At 41.5% G+C, this 20,013-nt stretch overlaps 2 protein-coding genes across 2 annotated transcripts in view; one reads left to right on the forward strand and one right to left on the reverse strand.

Annotated features, from left to right (window-relative positions):
• The window catches only part of pcbp4 (poly(rC) binding protein 4), a 488,978-nt gene that overhangs the window by 166,813 nt on the left and 302,152 nt on the right, over positions 1–20,013 (forward strand). The window lies entirely within an intron of this gene.
• Positions 1–20,013, reverse strand: part of LOC115582688 (NLR family CARD domain-containing protein 3-like) — a 48,916-nt gene that overhangs the window by 17,105 nt on the left and 11,798 nt on the right. The window contains exon 4 of the mRNA XM_030418802.1: positions 19,796–19,799. Within this exon, the coding sequence (XP_030274662.1) occupies positions 19,796–19,799 (4 nt within the window). The remainder of the gene's footprint in view (positions 1–19,795; positions 19,800–20,013) is intronic.

Below are 20,013 nucleotides of genomic sequence, written 5' to 3' on the forward strand. Positions count from 1 at the left end.
TTGTCTGTTTAGGAACAAAGGTGCAGAGAAGGAACAAAAGGCAATTAATGTGTATTACTGTCTTCTAGCGGTGTATGAATCTTGACTCATCCGGATCTTTAATCCGGTTCTTTAAAATAACCCGTGAGTCGCGAATCTCTAGTATCATTAACTCGAATCACTTGAGTCCTACTATAATCAAATCTAAAATGATAAATAGCATTGCGCAGAGCCGTATACATAGCAAGCATGTAGCCCACTAGCCCCGGGCTTGCTACAAGTTTGCTACCAGCTCCCAGCTACGAGCTACTGGCTACAAGAGTTTCCCTCATCAGCTTGCGAGTCACGATGCCAGAAACGGCCGCAACTCGAGTCAAAGCAGGATAGCGCAAACAGCCGGCTACGTTCTGAATGAGTAGCAGACAAGGGAGTGAATTCTCGGGGTTAGACTTCCTTGAGTCAGCGTGAAAAGCGCATCCCTGTCATTGTACAACAGAAGCCATTCAGATGTGGAAGAATGGCTTCTGTTGTAGGCTACCTGCAGAATATTGTGTATGTTACTTGAGAATATGAAATAACATACACACTGTTCTGCAGGTAGCCTAGGCTACTGTTGGTTTGGTGTATAGATGTAGCATAATAAAATGAAATAATTATTTTGCAAAATAAAATAATTCGTAAATAAATATCATATAAGAATATTAAGTATATTGTAAGTAGGCTATTATTATCTCTGTTTGGGAACTTTATCCATTTAAACCGTTCCTACCTCAGTTCTCTATTATTTAGTTGTTTTATTTTATTTTGAACTTTGGGTCATGACCGAAAGAATAAGATCCCGGATACAAGCGGCCAAAATGAGTTTCCTCCGCAGGGTGGCAGGGCGCTCCCTTAGAGATAGGGTGAAGAGCTCTGTCACCCGGGAGGAGCTCAGAGTAGAGCCGCTGCTCCTCCACATCGAGAGGAGCCAGCTGAGGTGGCTCGGGCATCTGTTTCGGATGCCCCCGGGACGCCTCCCTCGGGAGGTGTTCCTGGGGGTCTTCCTCGGAGGAGACCCCGAGGAAGACCCAGGACACGCTGGTGTGACTATGTCGCTCAGCTGGCCTGGGAACGCCTTGGGGTCCTCCCGGAAGAGCTGGAGGCAGTATCCGGGGAGAGGGAAGTCTGGGTGTCCCTGCTCAGGCAGCTGCCCCCGCGACCCGGCCCCGGATAAGCGGATGAAAATGGATGGATGGATGGATTTTATTTTAGTATCTCTTATTTTTCCAATCATGTATATAATGTTTTATTGCATTGTCCTACGTTAGTGGTTTAGAGACAATGGGCTAGGACTGAGTTTCCATGGTGATTAGGAAATACTGACTCAAGTGACTCGCACAATCCGGTTCAATTAAGTGAGGGACTCATAATGATTCGAATCCTTAAAAGGAACCGTATTTACCAGCTCAGCTGTCTTCTGCAGTTATGTGCTTTTACTTGCTACATGTGTTAAGTTTCATTTTCTCTGTACAGCCGCTCTCATCTACACATTGTTTTAATTTGCCAACAGAGGTCGCTGTCCTCCCTTTTTATATATATTGTCATGGTTTTGAGGAGATTTGTTGTTTATGTTGAAATGTTTTCCTGCCAGTTTAAATAGCTATTGGCTAGTGATGTGCACATTGAGCCGGGTATATACTGTAATATTAAAATAATGTGTTTATATGTATTTTGAGGTGACACATTGCCGCCTTGCATTGTTGAGGGAACAAAGGTGCAGAGAAGGAACAAAAGGCCATTAATGTGTATTACTGTCTTCTGCAGATAATAAATGTGGGAAAACAAGTCCTTGGGCCGTCTTCTGTCATGCTCTATCCACACCTGTTACATAAGGACCCCAAACTGACACATTTCCAGTCTCTGAGGCGGCAGGTGTTCATGTTCCTGGACTTTCACACAAACACTGGAGGTGTTCTTCAGAGTGAAACACGGCGACGGCTCTTACATGGTGTACGCCAGCTCAGGACAGATGAAGTGTTTTGAATGTGGAGATGTGGGTCATAAACGCAGCTTACAGCAGTGATGCGGTGGATGGCACAGATCAGGCAGCGGCTCCTGCAGGCTCCGTTGCTTTCTTTTTTCTTCATTCTCCTTTTTTCTTTTTCTTTTTTTCATTTCCAGAGAGATAACTCCTCTTCATTGACTTTCAACGTCAACCTCAATAGCTAATGTTCATGTTAACGTACGCGTATCATCCAAGTTCGACGGGGATGACATGGGGCCCCTTTAGGGAGGTTTCCTACTGACATGTCATTGTAAATCGTGTTTTGGGAGTGTGTGTGTGGACCTTAGACTTTATATATAAGGCTACAACATGGGACACTGTTGTTGGGTACAGTTTGTCAGACCTCGGGGGCCCCGTAAATTACGGCCTGGGCCCGGGGAGCTACAACGTGAGACACTGTTTTGGGAGTACAGTTTGTCAGACCTATCGGCTGGGGGCCCCAAGCAGTTGCCTGCCTTGCCTGTTCACAAGCTGCGCGTCTGTCAGTGGAGGCGGGATTCGTGATTTTTAGTTGAAGGAAACAGAATCTGTGACTCGTGGGGAAGATTCGCGCAGTTTTACTTATCGATTTGTGTTTGTGTTTTAAAAGAACATACGTATTTTCATGAGAAATTATTTTACAAGTTCACATTCAGATTTGCACATATTCAAATTTTGTACACAGATATGTTTTGCACCAAATATACTACAACAATTGGAGCAAAAATGTGAGCGTATCAGTTTTTTAATATGTGACTTGTAAAATAGGATTTGTGTACCTGTAATTAAGAATTTGTAAATGTGTAAGTGTTGTGTTGTATTTGTGGAGAGAAAACAACAACAACTCAGAGTATGTGACCACACATTTACATACACACACACAATCACTGTACACAACTACAAATTCCACTGTTACAGGTGCACAAACCTTTTGCACCAATAATACCTTCATACTCTAGCGACCCTTTTACAAAAAAGCGACTAGCAACAAATCTCGCGACATTTCCTGGTGTTATTGGAGACTTTTGGAGACTCACAGCACGTATTGTTCTTACACTTCTCAGCGATCAGCGGGTGCTGCTGCGGTCCCTCCCCCGAACCAAAGCCCTCACAGGCGGCCAACAGTCTCTCCCAGCTGCAGTCAGAGCAGGTGTTCTGCCCTTCGCCCCTGCCCTCATACAGCGAATCGCACGCTGGCTGATGTAAATGTAAAACTGTCTTTGTCTAACATAAATCACTGCACTAAAACTCAGAGACTCTGACTGTAATATAAAGATAACATGTGTGTTAACACTCACCCTGACCGACTGCTGTCGTCCTGCTGCTTTTCTGTCGACTCAAAATGGAGCCTGAACACTTTAGTTTCACTTTCAAGGCTGCCTGACGGACAAAGAGGGAGAGAGCGTCTTCGTCCAGAACAGTTAATGTTTAAAGGAGACATTGTTGAGTTGTTCACTTCAGATGATGGTGAACAACTGTGCTTTTTTCATAGTCTGTAAATTATAACGCCATAATAACACACCAGGCACAGATCACACAACCTCTTATCAAGATAGAAGCACTATAAAACCAATGTGAGGAGGCACACTGGAGATCATGAAGATGCTCCAGGTGATCTTGTAGATAAAGTACATACAGGATCAGTCCCACAATCAAGACTGAAAGGTACTTAATTTATTTGTCATCATCCTTCAAGTCAAACATGTTTGGTGGTTTCAGTCCTGATGTGAAGATGTTTAATTGGAGCAACTCCATCAGATATTTAGAATCCAGAATTACTTATTGGTTTCATCGTCTCTCTTTTCTACAGTTTGTTTCAGAATCCTCACATGATGTTGATCACCTTTCTGATCACAAATCAATTATGATCAATTTAGGTACAAAACAATAACGTAATTTATGTGGCTAATGGAAATAAAAAGAACGATGAAATGATGATATCTTTTGTGATGTCGTGAAAAAAACTGTCGCAGGAATATTTGGTAAATAAATCACAAACAGAAAACAACAAAGAAGTTAAAAAAAGTTGGATAATCAGTATTATGGACGAATTAAACACCTTTATGATTAAAGACAATGAGACATGAAATGATGCTGACAACATTTGTATTTATTAAAATTACTTTTAGCAGGTAGATAGCAAAATGGTTGAAACATAAACATATTAGGATTAATGACAACGGATAAAGATGCAACATGAGGCTCCATGACAGTCATATTACAAGCAGCAATACAGTAACAGGCCTTTTAGAAAAGGTTTTCACCTGACTAGCAAAATAAATCCAGGAGCTTTAAGATTTCTGACAGATGTCAGAGGTCACATGGACCTGCAGGACGAGAAATAAAGAGAAAAAGAAAGACAGAGCAAATAACTACACAAAATTCAAAGAAAAACAGGAAAACTAAGACCTACAAGAAGACATGATGTCATTTCAAAGTCGTTATAAAGGGTTAATATGCTTATTTCATGATAAAACTCAACCATAGCAAAGAAAGTAAAACCCAATCGATTTATAATCATTCGTGCCTTTACATAATAAAACATATCAGGATTCATGAAAAGGAATAAAATGTAACATCAGAAAAATAAACAACAAAATAAAACAAAACACAGTAACCAAAAACTGATCTAAATCTGGATCATTTCAAAGTTCAATATACATTTTGTTAAAAGTCAGAAAGCATTAATTACACAGCTGTAACTTGTACATGATTATAATATGATGTATAACAACTATTTTTGACACTGATGCAACAATAATGTATAATAGCAATACATAATAGTGATGTAATGCAAGCTAAAAAGTACCAGTAGTAAATGTATCCACTTTTATTAAAACATCATCTACATCTGTGATGAATGATGAATGTAATAAACATATCTCCGATGGCTTGTGAGGGACAGTCATGTGTCATTTTAAGTTTACATGTACATTTACACTTAGATTGAGGGCATTAAGCAGACGCCTTCATCTAAAGCCACTTACAATAAGAACATTTGTCACAAGAGAGAAACCATGACATCACCGTCGATAGAGTAAAAAGAAATATAGAAAATATTCTCAAGCCCTCATCTGAGGATCGTAGCTGCTATTTATCAAAGATACTTTAAGTGCATAAGTGCTGTGATAGATGTGCTGACGATACAAACATACAAGTGTGTACATAAAAAAAAAAATTGAGGGGTGTTGGGAGGGAGTCATGCTCTGTGGGGTCGAGGTGAAGTCTGAACAAATCAGTCTTGAGTCTTTGGCTTAAGACAGAGAGTGACTCTGCTGTCCTGACGTTGGTCGGGAGTTCATTCCACCACTGAGGCTCCAGAACAGAGAAGAGTCGTGAATGAAGTGCTCTCGCTTGAAGGCCTTGAAGGCCAGTATCATCATGCTGGTTACACAGTTACACTCACGACTTCTTTGTCTACTTTGATCTCTGTATGACCTCCAACACTACCTGAGGCTGAGCGGTGCCTAGTTCTCAGCAGCAGAGCATCTGTTCATCTGTCTCCTCTGAGAGGCAGTTTCTAAAAAGCCGTTTTAAAATCAATAAATAGTAACTGAGACCAGCAAATACACCTAGAGAATTTATATGTCTACCACATCGGTATGAACCCAAAACAGAGACATTTTTCTGTGATATGACTTGACCTGAATTCATTCTTCAAGCATTGTAAGTGCTGTATTGTAGGCAACTGGACGCTTCAGTTTCTTTAAACGTCAGCAAGACACTTCAGTCCTCCACAGCCAAAACCACTTTGGTGTTATTTGGCCCACAAGGAGCTTTAAGTTAACCCTCTGGAGTCCAGGGTATAATTGACCATTTTTCACTACTTTTTACATTTCACCTTAAAAACTATTTGCCTTGCCTTGTTTGTTTTGGTGTCGTTTATTAACACAGTGGACCTGAAATCTCACTAAAAACATAAAATCTGCTTTGGAAAAAATTCGATATTTTACTGTGAAAACCACAAACATGTTTAACGAACTTAGAATGAAAATATAAATCGTTGTTTTTAAATTTCAAAAAAGTATGTACAAATTTAACAGAGTTACATGTAACTATTTACATTTAAATGCAGACAATGCCTCAGGCTCAGGTCTCCCTCAGCTCCTCCCAGCTCATAGAAGAGCTGCTCTGCCCCCACATTCAGTAATCTCATTGTTTTGACACAGAAAACAAAAAAACAACTACAATACACACTACACACACTAACTACACACTCCAAACACACTAAATGTCACAAATCTCTCAACTTTCAAAACTTGCTTTTTAAGCTGTCAATCTTTCGCCGCCATCCCTCCCACAACTTTCACCTCTTCCTCAGCAAGCAAATCACGTGCTTTGCCATATAATTTTGTGAGTGGTTGATGTGGTGCATTTTTCCACCAATAGAAATGGGGGTGTCACGTGGTTTTTTTGGCCTGCAAACGCTCACTAAACGTGACGACAATATTCATGAGAAAGCGTTGCGTACATTTTTTTATTGTATGTCCGGTTTTACTCAGTGAGGCTGCATCTTGCTGCTACATCATCTTAAATCGGTCATGTGATTTAGACGCACTGGCATATCAGTCGACCACAGAGGGTTTAGACATTTCACGTCTCATCCAAGAGGCTTCTTCAGTTCTTACTAACTGAGTTGAGTTTGTAGGCCTTTAAACTCTGTGTGGGAGTGTCTTTAAAGAGTCGATAAAGACACGTGTGCGCTCTGAGTTTCAAAGTCGTTGGGCCACTTGTGGGTCGTTGACCCAACTGGCCTTCATGTGGGTTGCTGGGGCTAGGTGAGCCCACTGGTCTCACATCGCATCTGTCTGAAAACACTTTCTCTTGATTTCCATCTTCCATCTGCCTGGTGACTCCCACCACACTGAAAATAATTTGGTTCTTTGCCAGAGTTTCTACAACTGCACATTAGATCTCAACACTAACCAATTTTTACTTTATTGTGTCTACACATAAATGGATGATTGTTAACTTAACACTGGAGCAGATTTTAGAGCAGTTCAGACCGCAGCACTGAGGGTCATCTCAGTTTATTCTGCTGCTTCAACTTCTCTGGATCATCGGGACACAGCTGATCCTCTCCACATCGCCACGCTTAATGAAACCACATCCATCTGATGAGAGAAGAGAGACAACAGAAGTCATTAATGTTTACAGAGATTCTTCTGATTAGTTTTCAGTCAGTGATGCAGCACATCCACTATAAAGACCAGCAGCACCAGAAGTGGAGCAGCTGTGTAGCGTAGCCAGCTTCCTTTCAGCTCTCATGTGGGAGTGAAGCTCACAGACCTGCAGACACTTTGGTTATCAAGTCTGTTAACTTTGCAGATTTCACTGAAGTACACAGCGGAAATAAACAGAGTCCCTGAATGCATCATTAGTGCAGAAACTGGGATACTGCTCACTATAATTATGATTTACTGCTGTAAGATTTAAATGTCTTTCTGACATTTGAATATTTTATCTACTTTTTTTTTTTTTGGCCTTAGTATGGCTTTATGAACAGCGCAGCTGAAGATATGACAGGAAACAGGCAGAGAGAGAGGGGGAGTGACACGCAGCAAAGGGACCTGGGCCGGGTTTCGAACCCGGGCCCGCTGCAGAGCCTTGGCACATGGGATGCGCGCGCTACCCACTGAGCTAAACAGCACCCCATATTTTATCTACTTTAAAATATTGAGACAAATATGTAAATATGTGTCTTTTATAAAAGTATGTTGACCAAAAAAATTGACATATATATCCATGTTCGGTAGAGAAAACCATCAGCTGTGGTTACTGGACTACAGCAGAGATTCTCCTCTGTATTAAGATCACATGGTCACTAAATCTCATGAAGGTTTTTTGATCTGCAAAATTTTGTCAGACTAATCTGAGAGCTGTGACAAAGACAACCTGATCATTTCTTTAGTGTTAAAATGGGAGCAAACTGTCTCTAAACATCTGATGCAGTCAGCTGCAATCCAGCTTTATTTCCTGTAGAGATGAAAACAGTTTTCTTCACATCAACTCAAACACATGATAACAACAAGTTGCTGGTTGATCTGATTGGCTGACTCAATGCTGCTGAAACCAGCAGGAACTGACTCAAATCCTCTACTGACCTCAGAGTCTCCAGTCTGCAGTGTGGACTGTCCTTCAGATCAGACAGCAGCTTCACTTCTGAATCCTTCAGGTTGTTTCCTCTCAGGTCCAGCTCTCTCAGGTGGGAGGGGTTGGACTTCAGAGCTGAGGCCAGAGAATCACAGCTGATCTCTGACAAACTGCACCAACTCAATCTGTATATAAAATAAATTATGTAGATAAAACCATTTATAATCCAATCAGATGTGTTTAAATGTGAAGCTTTACATTACTCTGTCTTTATCAATGAGCTTTTCTCTAAAATGACTCAAGTGACTTTGTCATTGTGTTTTTTAGGGCTGCAGGATATGATCAAAAAGTGATATTGTAATTATTTTTGACAGATTTTGCGATATTATTCATTATTATTATGGACGATTACATTTTACATCACAATTTTCATTGTCACTGAAAAACTAGTAAAATCATGATGATGGTCCGAGACGGAGCCACCTGCCCTTCAGCAACCTGAAGCAGCTCCACTGTGACCCGTGTGTGCACTATTGAATCTGCGTTCCTGCTCTGTGGCAGGGTTGCCAGCAGGGTTATTAGGTATTCTGGTAATTAGTTGTCACATTTTATTTTACAAAAAAGGGGTATCAGTAAAAACAGGGGCTTTTTTTTATTATTATTATTTTAATTTTGATTTATTTGTTTTAAGAATCCGTTTTGATCTGTTCTAAATATGTGACTGCTTGTGCTTAATGACAGCTGAGGTTTGTTATTTTCAGTCTCAGCCAGATTTTGCTGTGCTGCACCACAAATCCACAGACTCAGATTTGCGTACACGAGCTCAGACCTGATGTGAGATCTGATCGTAGCTTCCGCTCACGTCCAAATTGATAAATGCCAAAGTTTGCGTGGAAATGGTCGTACGCACGGTTTTCTGACGTACGTTCGTTTGATAAATGAGGGCCACTGTGTATTAGATTATTTGATTATTAATTGTGCAGCCCTAGTGTTATTGAGGATCAACATCATGTAATTCTTCTACACACATCATCCAAATGTCAGTATAACATTCATACACCTGTTCACGTCAACACAGATTCATATTCATCATTAACACTTTATCCATTTTAAACTAACATTAGTTCAGAAGGTCTCCAGTGTACAGATCACTCATTCATGAAGGAATGAATGCATGTGAAAACATAACAAAAAGTAAAATTAGTTTAATTTAATTTGATAATTAATTAAAAATTAAATTAAATTAAAAGAATGTTACAAAGTATATTCCATTAACAAGCAGTGACATGCCTGAAAAGGAGTATATTCATACACTCACACATACAAATATACTTAACCTATATTATACATAATAAATATACATTGACCACATTTCTATATCTTATTATGAAACTTAAGTTATTACCACATATTTATATTTTATAACATATTTAGATTTTATGCACACAAACACATGCATACATCTACGAAAACGCCTAGTGATTTTTTAAGCTAAAAATTTAGTCCAAAATCGAGCCCAAGAAACATCACAAGAACCAAACACACACACCAACAACTCTCTTTACCAAATATTATAAACTTTACACAGCGGACATTTTCTAAAATCAAGAAATAGTGTTGGTGTACTGACCTCAGAGTCTCCAGTCGACAGTTTGGACTCTGTAGAAAATCACAAAGCAGATTCACTCCTGAATCCTGCAGGTTGTTGACACTCAGCTGCAGCTCTCTCAGATGGGAGGGGTTGGACTTCAGAGCTGAGGCCAGAGAATCACAGCTGATCTCTGACAACCTGCACCATCTCAATCTGAATATAGAATAAATGAAGTGAGTTTAGAAGACAATGTTCCTGCTTGAAATCATTCAGTGTTTAAACTTCTGTTCAGAGCTGAACAAGTTTAGAAAATGAAGCTCCAAACAGCTGAACCCAACAGGCTGCAGGTCCAAAACTGTCAGATACACAAAGTGAAACAGAGCTCTCATTAATGGGGCTGGGTATCACCAGGTACCTCGCGATACGATACTATCACGATATTTTGCCCACGACAACGATAATATCACGATACAGCGATTCTGCGATAATCAATATATTGCAAGAAAATTCATCCACGATACATCACGATATCTGTGTCACTGAAGAAATTCAGAATTTATTGACTGCACTGAATCCATTTCACAGGAATTACAAAACATTGTCAATCAATTTCACATGAATGACAGCCAAGTAAACAAAGAGTATATTGCACAGTGACTCTTCTTAACACACACACTGACTGCAACTATCATTGAATATCTATATGTGTGGGTTTCTGAGCTGCTTAAACCATTTTTTTAATTTTATTTGGTTGTATACCTATGTTTGAATAAAGATAAAGCTGTCCTCCGAAGAGGGGTGGTGGTGGGCCAAAAAAATAAAACATAAAAAAAAAAATTTTTTTTTACATTTTTAAATATCGATATTTGGCACCAGTGTATCGATAACATACCTCAAGACGAAATATCGCAATATATCGTAGTATCGATATTTTGGCACACCCCTACTCATTAATATTACTGACAACGTGCTGCTGCTTCAATAAAGACGTAGTGACTCCACCTCTTAAACTCTGCAGCTCCACCAGAGGCTCCATCTATACAAACTCATGTTGTGCAGCCAAACAGAAACCAACAGAAACTGACTGAAGATTTGATTCTACTGTTTCACATCAAAATCATCCTGAGTTTAAATATTTCAGTCAGTATAAACGTCACGTCATCATAAAGGTTCTGAACAAACATGTTTGTTATCGTCTGACAGAGAAGAAAACACTGGTTTCTGTTTTTATTCACAGAAGCACAAAGGAATCAAATGATTAAGAGGTTCAGAGAGAATCAACCAGTGATGAATGTTTAATGTTATATTAGATCTGTTTTAAATATGAAGCTGAACAAGACGCTCAGAGTCAATCAGCATCAAATCTATGAGGTCAGATCCCCTTCAGACCTGATGACATGAACACTAAGATTCACATAGTTTGAATAATGTTGTGAAAGTGTGAACAAAGGTTTCAAATACACATTAAAATGGGATTTAAACATGTGAAAACAACATGTGTGAAATAATGGTGTCACATTTATAACTGACATCAGCAATGTAATATCTTAAGTGTTGTAAAGTTTGTCTTCAGAGTTTCAGACAGTCAACACGTGCAGTGTGTTCAATCAGAGATGACATTAAATTACATCCATGTGTCTTTTGTCCAGCGTGACTTTAAAGCCCCTGTACAGACTTTTCATTTAGTGTTGATTTTGGCGGCCCCGCTGGACGAAAGCGGTAGTGTTTTGCCGGAATGAAGACTGCATTTCCCATGAGCTCTAGCGCCCACTGTCGTGAAGACGTTTGTCTGGCCGGTGCGTGTAGATTTGTTTTGGAAACGTCGGAAAGAAGACGGGACTTGCTTTGAAAACTTTTTTTGTTTTATTTTAGCAGCTATCTGCAGCGTGCATATGGACGAGGTAAATGTGTCTATTTGTATTTCTACTTAATATAATATGCCGCCGGTGAAACAAAGTAATTGGAAAAAACTGCAGTAGCATTGCCAACATAATATCTTACGTTGTAAGCTAACTGTATTACCGTGATGTGTGTGACATAGGCTAAACATGGAAAGACTGCACTATTGTCACTGTGTGTAATGCTGCTGTTGCACTGCAATTTCCCAGCTATATATATTACCCACAGTGCTACAGAGCTAGCGTTACAGCAAAGTCACAGTGATTGTGATGGATGTTTTGTTCTAAGTAAGAAACTGAATCATTTATAATGACAGAGGAGGATATTACCGATGCATCGTTGCAGGTCGGCTGGGCTGATACACACAGCTGAAATGGATGCGTGATCTAAGACGTTTGTTGTCGTTTTTATGAGTGTAGTATCTAGAGCTAATCTAGTGGTAACGTTAGCCAGCTTTGTTGTAACAACATAAATTCATGTATTGCTGTAAACTATGTCCCGCATTACATTTCATAAATGAAATAAAATTTACAAACCTGTCTAGGAGGAATCGGGCGAATTCTGGATGTGACTTGAATCCCTTCAAGCCCCGCAACTCTCTCCATCTCTGGAAGGAATCGCCAATGTTTATCCGTGTTTAGCCCTAGCTTGATCGGATTCCCTCTTGGCCTTTCGTTGGTCTTCGGTTCGAATTATTTTTCTTTTCTTTGTCTTATTATCAGCCATGACAAAAGTTTTAGCTCGGTTAGCACTGGCTAGCGTAGCAACAAAACAGCTATGCCGTATCCTGAATGTCGTCAGTTCCGGTCTGACTGCCGTAAATCGTTTCGTCAGTGGTCCGACCCGACCAAGGCCTTTCAGAGGTATAGAATTAGACTACTTAGAAAATGCGTATCTTCACGCTGATGGGCTTATTTGCTGTTGTAGGTAACAGAGACACATAAGCAGAAACCAGAGACTTCTTTATATCCAGTTAAAAACTCCGTACAGGGGCTTTAACATCATCAAAGCTCCTTTTTCAAAGATTCAACACTTTCTATTGACAGATTTAAATGTGAGTGGGGCCACACCTTTCTGATGTCACATTAGGACGGTCTGTGTCCAACAGTGTCTGTCACTTTAAAACCAACAATCCAACATTAACACACACCTCACTGTGTGATTGGTCACCTGAGTGGAGGTGAGAAAGGAGGCGGGGTTTGAACTTCTCTGAGTGAAACACTATGAACGTCTTCAGCAGAGACTGTCTGAACATGTGACACGTCTTCTCCATATTTAAACCATTGTTGTGTCTCCAGCAGCTCTTCACTCCACCTTTAGCTGTTAGGAACAGCTGTGAACACTTTGAGCTCCAGATGTGTTCAGACAACATGTCGTACCACTGAGCTTCTTTCTACAAATATCCCAGCCAACAGCTCTTAAAGAAAACCAGTTGAGTGGATTTGCAAACAGAAGTGAATCCAACATCCTGCTTCTGTACGCTGCAGGCACAGTGAGCATAAGAGCCAGGTGAACTCTGAACCTGCCTCTGGTGCACAACTGACCACAGTTACTCTAAAGCAGTGGTTCTTAACCGGTGGGGACACTCCCCCGGGGGGGCGCGAGTAGGCAACAGGACGGGAGGAAAAAAAAAAATCTGGAAAAATAAAAAAAAATCAGGAAAATCCGCCCTCCCCCCGTGTCGAAATGTTTTGTCAAAAGTGACTAGCGATGAATCTAGCGACTTTAACTGGTGTTATTGGAGACTTTTGTGGTGTTTGGAGACGCTGACTTGAAAGCACGTATCAATCTGCAGTCACTGTGCTCAACGAGCAGCGGGTGCTGCCGTGAGTCCCTCCCCCGTCCAATAGCACTGACAGGCGGTCAGTCTCTCAGTACCTCGCGCAGCAGTCAGCCTGCAGTCAGAGCAGAGAGGAGACACACGCCACTCTGCGTCCAGGATGCAAATGAATCGCGCATGCGTTTGGCCGCCGCCGTTCCCGCCGTGGCTTACAGAATGGGTGTAAATTAAAAAGTTTCTTCACTCACTCTCACACAAAAATAAATCACTGCATTTGACTCACGCAGCTCCATTCACTCTAGTCTAGTCTCTTGCCAAGTTCGCTTGTGCCAGCTCTCACTAGTCTATCTGTCGTCAATCTCGATTTATTTAGGTCTATACTTAAACACCCAAACAGTCTTTTTAAAGACTAATCCCACTGTCTTTTTAAAGATTATTCCATCTCAGCCCTAGCCATTAGTTTTTTAACTGCTAGCTAGGCAGTGCATTTAGCTAACCTTTTTCACCGTGTTGCAACACCCACGCGACTAAGACACACACACACACACTACTGTCATTAAGTCTTAAAATAAAATCTGCATTGCCTGCCTGTTATTTTGTTCGTTTTTATTAAAGATCGTGCCTAAGTCCAGACTGATTACCCCGATACTAGTCTCTCAACATAGCCAAACACACGCATACATCGTTACATCATAGCATAACTTTATTGAACACACAACTAATCCACATTCAAATTATTTCAAAATCAAACAGAAATGGAGAGATTACTAGTGAGGACCAACAAGGCAACCGACACACCACCAGCTGCAAAAAAGCTTCGAAGGTACGATGAATCATACCTGCAGTTTGGGTTCACAGTCACGGCTGATCTGAGACCTCAGTGTGTCGTGTGTGCAGAGGTGCTGGCAAACGACAGCATGAAGCCCTGCAAACTAAAAAGGCACCTCGAAACAAAGCATGCTGGCATTAAAGATAAACCGGCTGAATATTTTAAAAGAAAGCTTGATGGCCTCCATCAGCAACAGGCAACCATGTCAGTGCACAGCACTGTGTCTAAACAGTGTTTGGAGGCGTCGTATGTAGTGGCCAAAAGAATAGGTCAGCTGGGTAAACCACATACAATTGCCGAGACTCTCATTTAGCCGGCCGCGCAAGACGTGCAGAATAATGATAGGAGATAGTGCAGCAGCCAAACTCAGTGCAGTACCACTGTCCAATGACACAGTCGCTAAGAGAATTTCAGACATGTCTAATGATATCAGAGAGCAACTGATAGAGTTCATTAAAAAGAGTCCTTACTACGCGCTGCAGCTGGACGAATCCACTGATATTGCTGGGCAGGCACAGCTCCTCGTGTATGTCAGGTATCTGCGGGACAAGGCGATTGAGGAGGATGTCCTCTTTTGCCGGCCTCTTCAGTCGCACACTACTGGAGAAGCCATCTTCAATGTCCTTGATATGTTTCTCCGTGAAAATGGTTTGGCTTGGGACCGATGCGTCGGCCTATGCACGGATGGTGCGCGGGCAATGACCGGCCGTGAGCGTGGCCTAGCTGCTCACGTTCAGCAAGTAGCTCCACTTGTGAAATGGACACATTGCATGGTCCATCGCGAAGCACTAGCTGCTAAAAACATGCCGGTTCTCTTTGACTCCGTGCTGAATCAATCCGTGAAAATCATAAATGTCATCAAATCACGGCCGCTAAACTCTCGCTTGTTTGGACTCCTCTGCCAGGAGATGGGGTCAGGGCACGAACAGCTGCTTCTGCACACTGAAGTTTGCTGGCTCTCCAGGGGGCGGGTGTTACAGCGGTTGTATGAGCTGCGAGAGGAGGTGAAGTTGTTTTTGACAGAAATCAAATCAGATCTGGCGAAGCATCTGGATGACACTATGTGGCTTGCGTCTCTGTCCTATTTGGTCGATATATTTGACCGCTTGAATGGCCTCAATCTGTCTTTGCAAGGCCGTGAAACTCATATTTTGCTCCTGGCAGACAAAGTGGACGCCTTCACTCAAAAACTTGACCTCTGGCACGGCCGCATAAGTCGAGGGAACTGCGACATGTTCCCCAGCCTTGCAGACTTCATCACTGATGCAGGCACGTCACACGATTTCTCCTCTCTATTTCGATCAGCGTCTGAGCACCTGTCAGCAATGAGAACACAGTTTGCGACGTACTTTAAAGAGGATTATCGCTCTTTTGCGTGGGTTCGAGACCCATTTGTGTGCGCAGCAAACGAGCTGTCAGTTGATATGCAGGAACAGCTTATTGAGCTGAAGAGTGACAGTAGGCTGAAGGAACTCTTCACCTCCTGCCCGCTTTCGTCATTCTGGGCAGCGTTGATGCAGGAATACCCACAACTCTGTGACGTCGCCTTGAAGATTCTCCTCCCTTTCGCATCGACATATTTGTGTGAGGCAGGATTCTCAAAAATGACTGCACTCAAAACGAAATACCGCAACCATGCACAAATCGAGGATGATTTGAGGCTAAGTTTATCACACATTGAGCCAAGAATTGATGATCTTTGCAAGGCAAAGCAGGCTCAGGTCTCACATTAACATCGCCTACCTGCAGGCTTCTGTAAAAAAATGCAGATGATATGCTATTAGGCCTAGTAATAATAACAATAATAATAATAATAATAATAATAATAAAGCATGTCACCTCATATAAGTATATAGCAATAGCCTAGTAATGATAATAGGCCTAATACTACTCATAATAATAATAATAATAATAATAATAATAATAATAATGATAATAATATTAGCCTAGCCTAGGCTGGCTATCTATCTATCTATCTATCTATCTATGCAAGGTAGTGTACCGGGGATGGGGGGCAACTGCAATGAACCAGCTTTGGGGGGGCCCAGCTTGCAAAAGGTTGAGAACCCCTGTTCTAAAGAATCATTTTACAGTCCCAGCACCGATCCATCTCATTCCTACTCGCTGAGGAAATGACCTGAAGGAAACTGCAGAGGAATTATGGGATTGTTCCCAAGGAATTGTGGGAATTGTTGTTGGATGTACGGACTCTAAGCAGCCTGGGACGTCATTTTAATCACACGACAGACTTCAACCTGCAAACAGAAAAGTTCTCCACCATCGATTCACCTTCAACACAAACGAGCAGCTCTGTCTCACACACATAGAAAGCTGTAATCAAAGCACAGATCTTCATCACCACTGTCATCTCCATCAACACACAGCTGACTGACTGAGAGCTTCATCCTCCATCATCTTCATCACTGATCAGACTGAGCTGTGTGTGTGTGTGTGTGTGTGTGTGTGTGTGTGTGTGTGTGTGTGAACTGACGGAAATTAACATTTTCTGTTGTAGATTTAAATTTAATAAACACAGAGAAAAAACACATGAACTGACTTCAGAGTCTCCAGTCGACAGTTTGGACTCTCCAGTCCAGAACACAGATGCTTCACTGCAGAATCATTCAGGTCGTTGTGACTCAGGTCCAGATGTGTCAGATGTGAGGGGTTGGACTTCAGAGCTGAGGCGACGACTTCACAGAGAGTCTCTGAGAGTCCACAGAAAGTCAGTCTGTGAATACAGATAATAAAACATTTAAATCAGATCAAATCTGACTCTTTACTATGAAAACAGACTCTTTACATTTTGCATCACAAAGCACATGAACATGAGCAGCTGTAGCTCAGCTGGTCAGCTGTTCGGCCTGAGCTGCTCAGTCAGCGATCACAAGGTTTGTAGTTTGAAACTTGAGCTCCTCGGCTCCACATGAGCCTCCAGACTTTGACCTGCCTGAGGAGATCAGCTGGGCTGAATCAGTGGCCCATTTTAAATCCCCCTCAAAACACACCTGTATAAAATTCATTGTTTTATTTTGGTTTGACATGTTTGTGTTTGTCCGTTTTCTTCATTCTGCTGTCTTTATATTTATATTTGTAATTGTCGCTGTAATACTTTTCTTGTGACTCTTTCATTGTTGTGCTGTTTTATTTGTGTCCAACAAACTGATGTGAGTGCTTTTAAAGTGCCATATAAATAAACAGAAATACATGTTGAAGTGTCCTTGAGGGAAATAATGAAGCAGAAATGACAGTTTAGGACAAAAGTGTTGAAATAAGTGAGACGTTAACGTGTCAGATGTTTTAGGGGTGCACGATAATTATCGGGCCGATAGCAGGAAATTATTACATCATTCCGATAAGTCCGATATCATGACGAATAGCCCCGATAACATATATGATTTTCTCAGCACGGCAATGCCCCGCTCCCACTATGAGACCTGAATGGCCTGCAGTGAATGCTGCGTTCAAGTCATGTTGGCATAATCAGAAAAACTCTCTGACAGGGAAAATTCAAGAACACCCCCTCATGTCAGAAAAGAACTTGTTAACTCGGTCATAATTTTGGTAGTTGCTGACTTGAATTGATATCCACAGTATTTTTCCACATGTTACACATAAACAATAGAAACATGAACTTAAAAAGGCTGAAAGAAAGACTAAACGTGGGAACAGGGAATTTCTGTCACACCGTGAATGCAGCACAGCGTGGCACATGGCGTCGATTGTGTGGGACTTTTTCAAAGTTTCTGAAGAAGACAAGTCGCTTGTTATTTGTAACAAATGTTCCAAGCAAGTTCCACAAGGAGGTAAAAGTAGCACGAGCTTCAATACGTCAAACCTGATGAGTCACCTGAAACATAGCCATCGCTTCGACAGAGTTTTGATAGCATATGAGGACGCCCGGGCTGCTAAAGACGCTAGCAACTTAAAGCCAGCCGCAAAGAAGCCACCGGGACTTACACACATCAGTGAGGCTTTCGAAAAATCCAAGAAATTTGCCAGAAATGATCCACGGGCTAAGGCTATTGAAGACTTAATCATGGAAATGATGGCACTTGATGACCAGCGCTTCACCCTCGTTGAGGACAGAGGCTTTTCTCGCCTGGTTAATCACTCGGAGCCGCAGTTTACACTGCTGAGCCACCGCTACTTTTCTGATGTGTGCCTTCCAGCTAAGTATGATGCGACCACCAAATGTATCCACACTTTGATAACAACGTGAAAGACATGAGATTCACCATGGATATATGGACTTGTGATGTCAGCCCTGTAAGCATGATGATTCTGACCGTGCAGTGGTTAGATACAGACTTTCAACTATACAGAGCGGTGTTGCAGTCCCAGGAGCTGCCCGGCTCACACAGGTACAATGATTCACCAGACTTCTGAAGCTATGCTACAGCAGTGGAATATTAAGAAGGAGATGGTGCATGTTGTTTTTTGTTTTTTTTGAGAGGCTTGCCAATAGTTTTTTATTGGAAAAAATGAATATCTCCACTTAAAGAGTCAAAAGTGTTTTGGGGTTTTTTCATAGTATTAATGTCTTAGGTCACGATCATATATATGTATGTGTGTGTGTGTGTTATCGGTTATCAGTATTGTTTTTTAAAAAAGTTATGGTGCATCCCTGGTTAGTTTACAGGCTGCTGTGATTTATATTGGTTCAGCTTCATGTTCACATGATGATCAGTGAACTGTGAAGTCACTGTAGGTTGGAACTGCACTCGTATGTATTTACCTCACTTATGTGTTTGTGTGTATTTTCTCACTCTTTGATGCATTTTATTCTGTGGCTCCATCTGCTTTTCATCTCCCATTTCATTCATTTAATGCCTCCCACTGCACAAACACAAGAATTACAACTAAACATTGTGTTATTATCATTTTATGGGTCATAATTGAGTTGAATGTTTTGGAAACAAGACGACTTCATGTCATTTCTACTCTGAGCTTGGTGATGATCATTTATTCAATCAGCAGGTTTAATACTTGTTTTGGTAAACGTGTATAGTGTTGAGCTTTTATATTATTCATGTGTGTAAAGTGTTGATCTTTAATACTGAAGGCTTCAGCTTTACCTCACTTCATAATGTTTAACACATCTGGACTTACACAGCCTTTCTACAGTTCCTCACAGCTGGAATCAGTCTCTGTCGTCCCTGTACAGAAGTGTTGTACTTCATCAGGTCCAACTCATCCAGAACCTCCTCTGACATCTGCAGCATGTAGGCCAGAGCTGAGCAGTGGATCTCAGAGAGTTTCTTCTCTGATCTGTTCTCTGACTTCAGGAACTCTTGGATCTCCTGATGGACTGAGTGGTCGTTCATCTCCGTCAGACAGTGGAAGATGTTGATGCTTCTGTCAGGAGAGATTTCATCTCTGTTCATCTCCTTCAGGTTGTTGATGGCTCTCTGGATGATTTCTGGACTGTTGTCTGTCTGACCCAGCAGGCCTGCTAAGAGACTCTGGTTGGACTTCAGAGAGAGGCCATGAAGGAAGCGAACAAACAGGTCCAGGTGGCCATTTTTACTGTCCAGGGATTTCTGCATGGCATGTCTGAGGAAGACTTCCAGGGATGGGCCACTGCTTCCATACTCCCACCTTTCTCTCATGAAGTCCTTCACCACCTCTGTGTTCCTGTTGTTGTAACAGTGGAACATGTAGACTGCAGCCAGAAACTCCTGAACGCTCAGATGAACAAAGCAGTAGACTGTTTTCTGGAAGATCACACTCTCTCTTCTGAAGATCTCTGTACAAACTCCTGAGTACACCGAGGCCTCTGTGACATTAAGACCACAGCGCTCCAGGTCTTCTTGGTA

The sequence above is a fragment of the Sparus aurata genome, chromosome 6 (assembly GCF_900880675.1).
Source record: "Sparus aurata chromosome 6, fSpaAur1.1, whole genome shotgun sequence".
Taxonomy (NCBI): domain Eukaryota; kingdom Metazoa; phylum Chordata; class Actinopteri; order Spariformes; family Sparidae; genus Sparus; species Sparus aurata.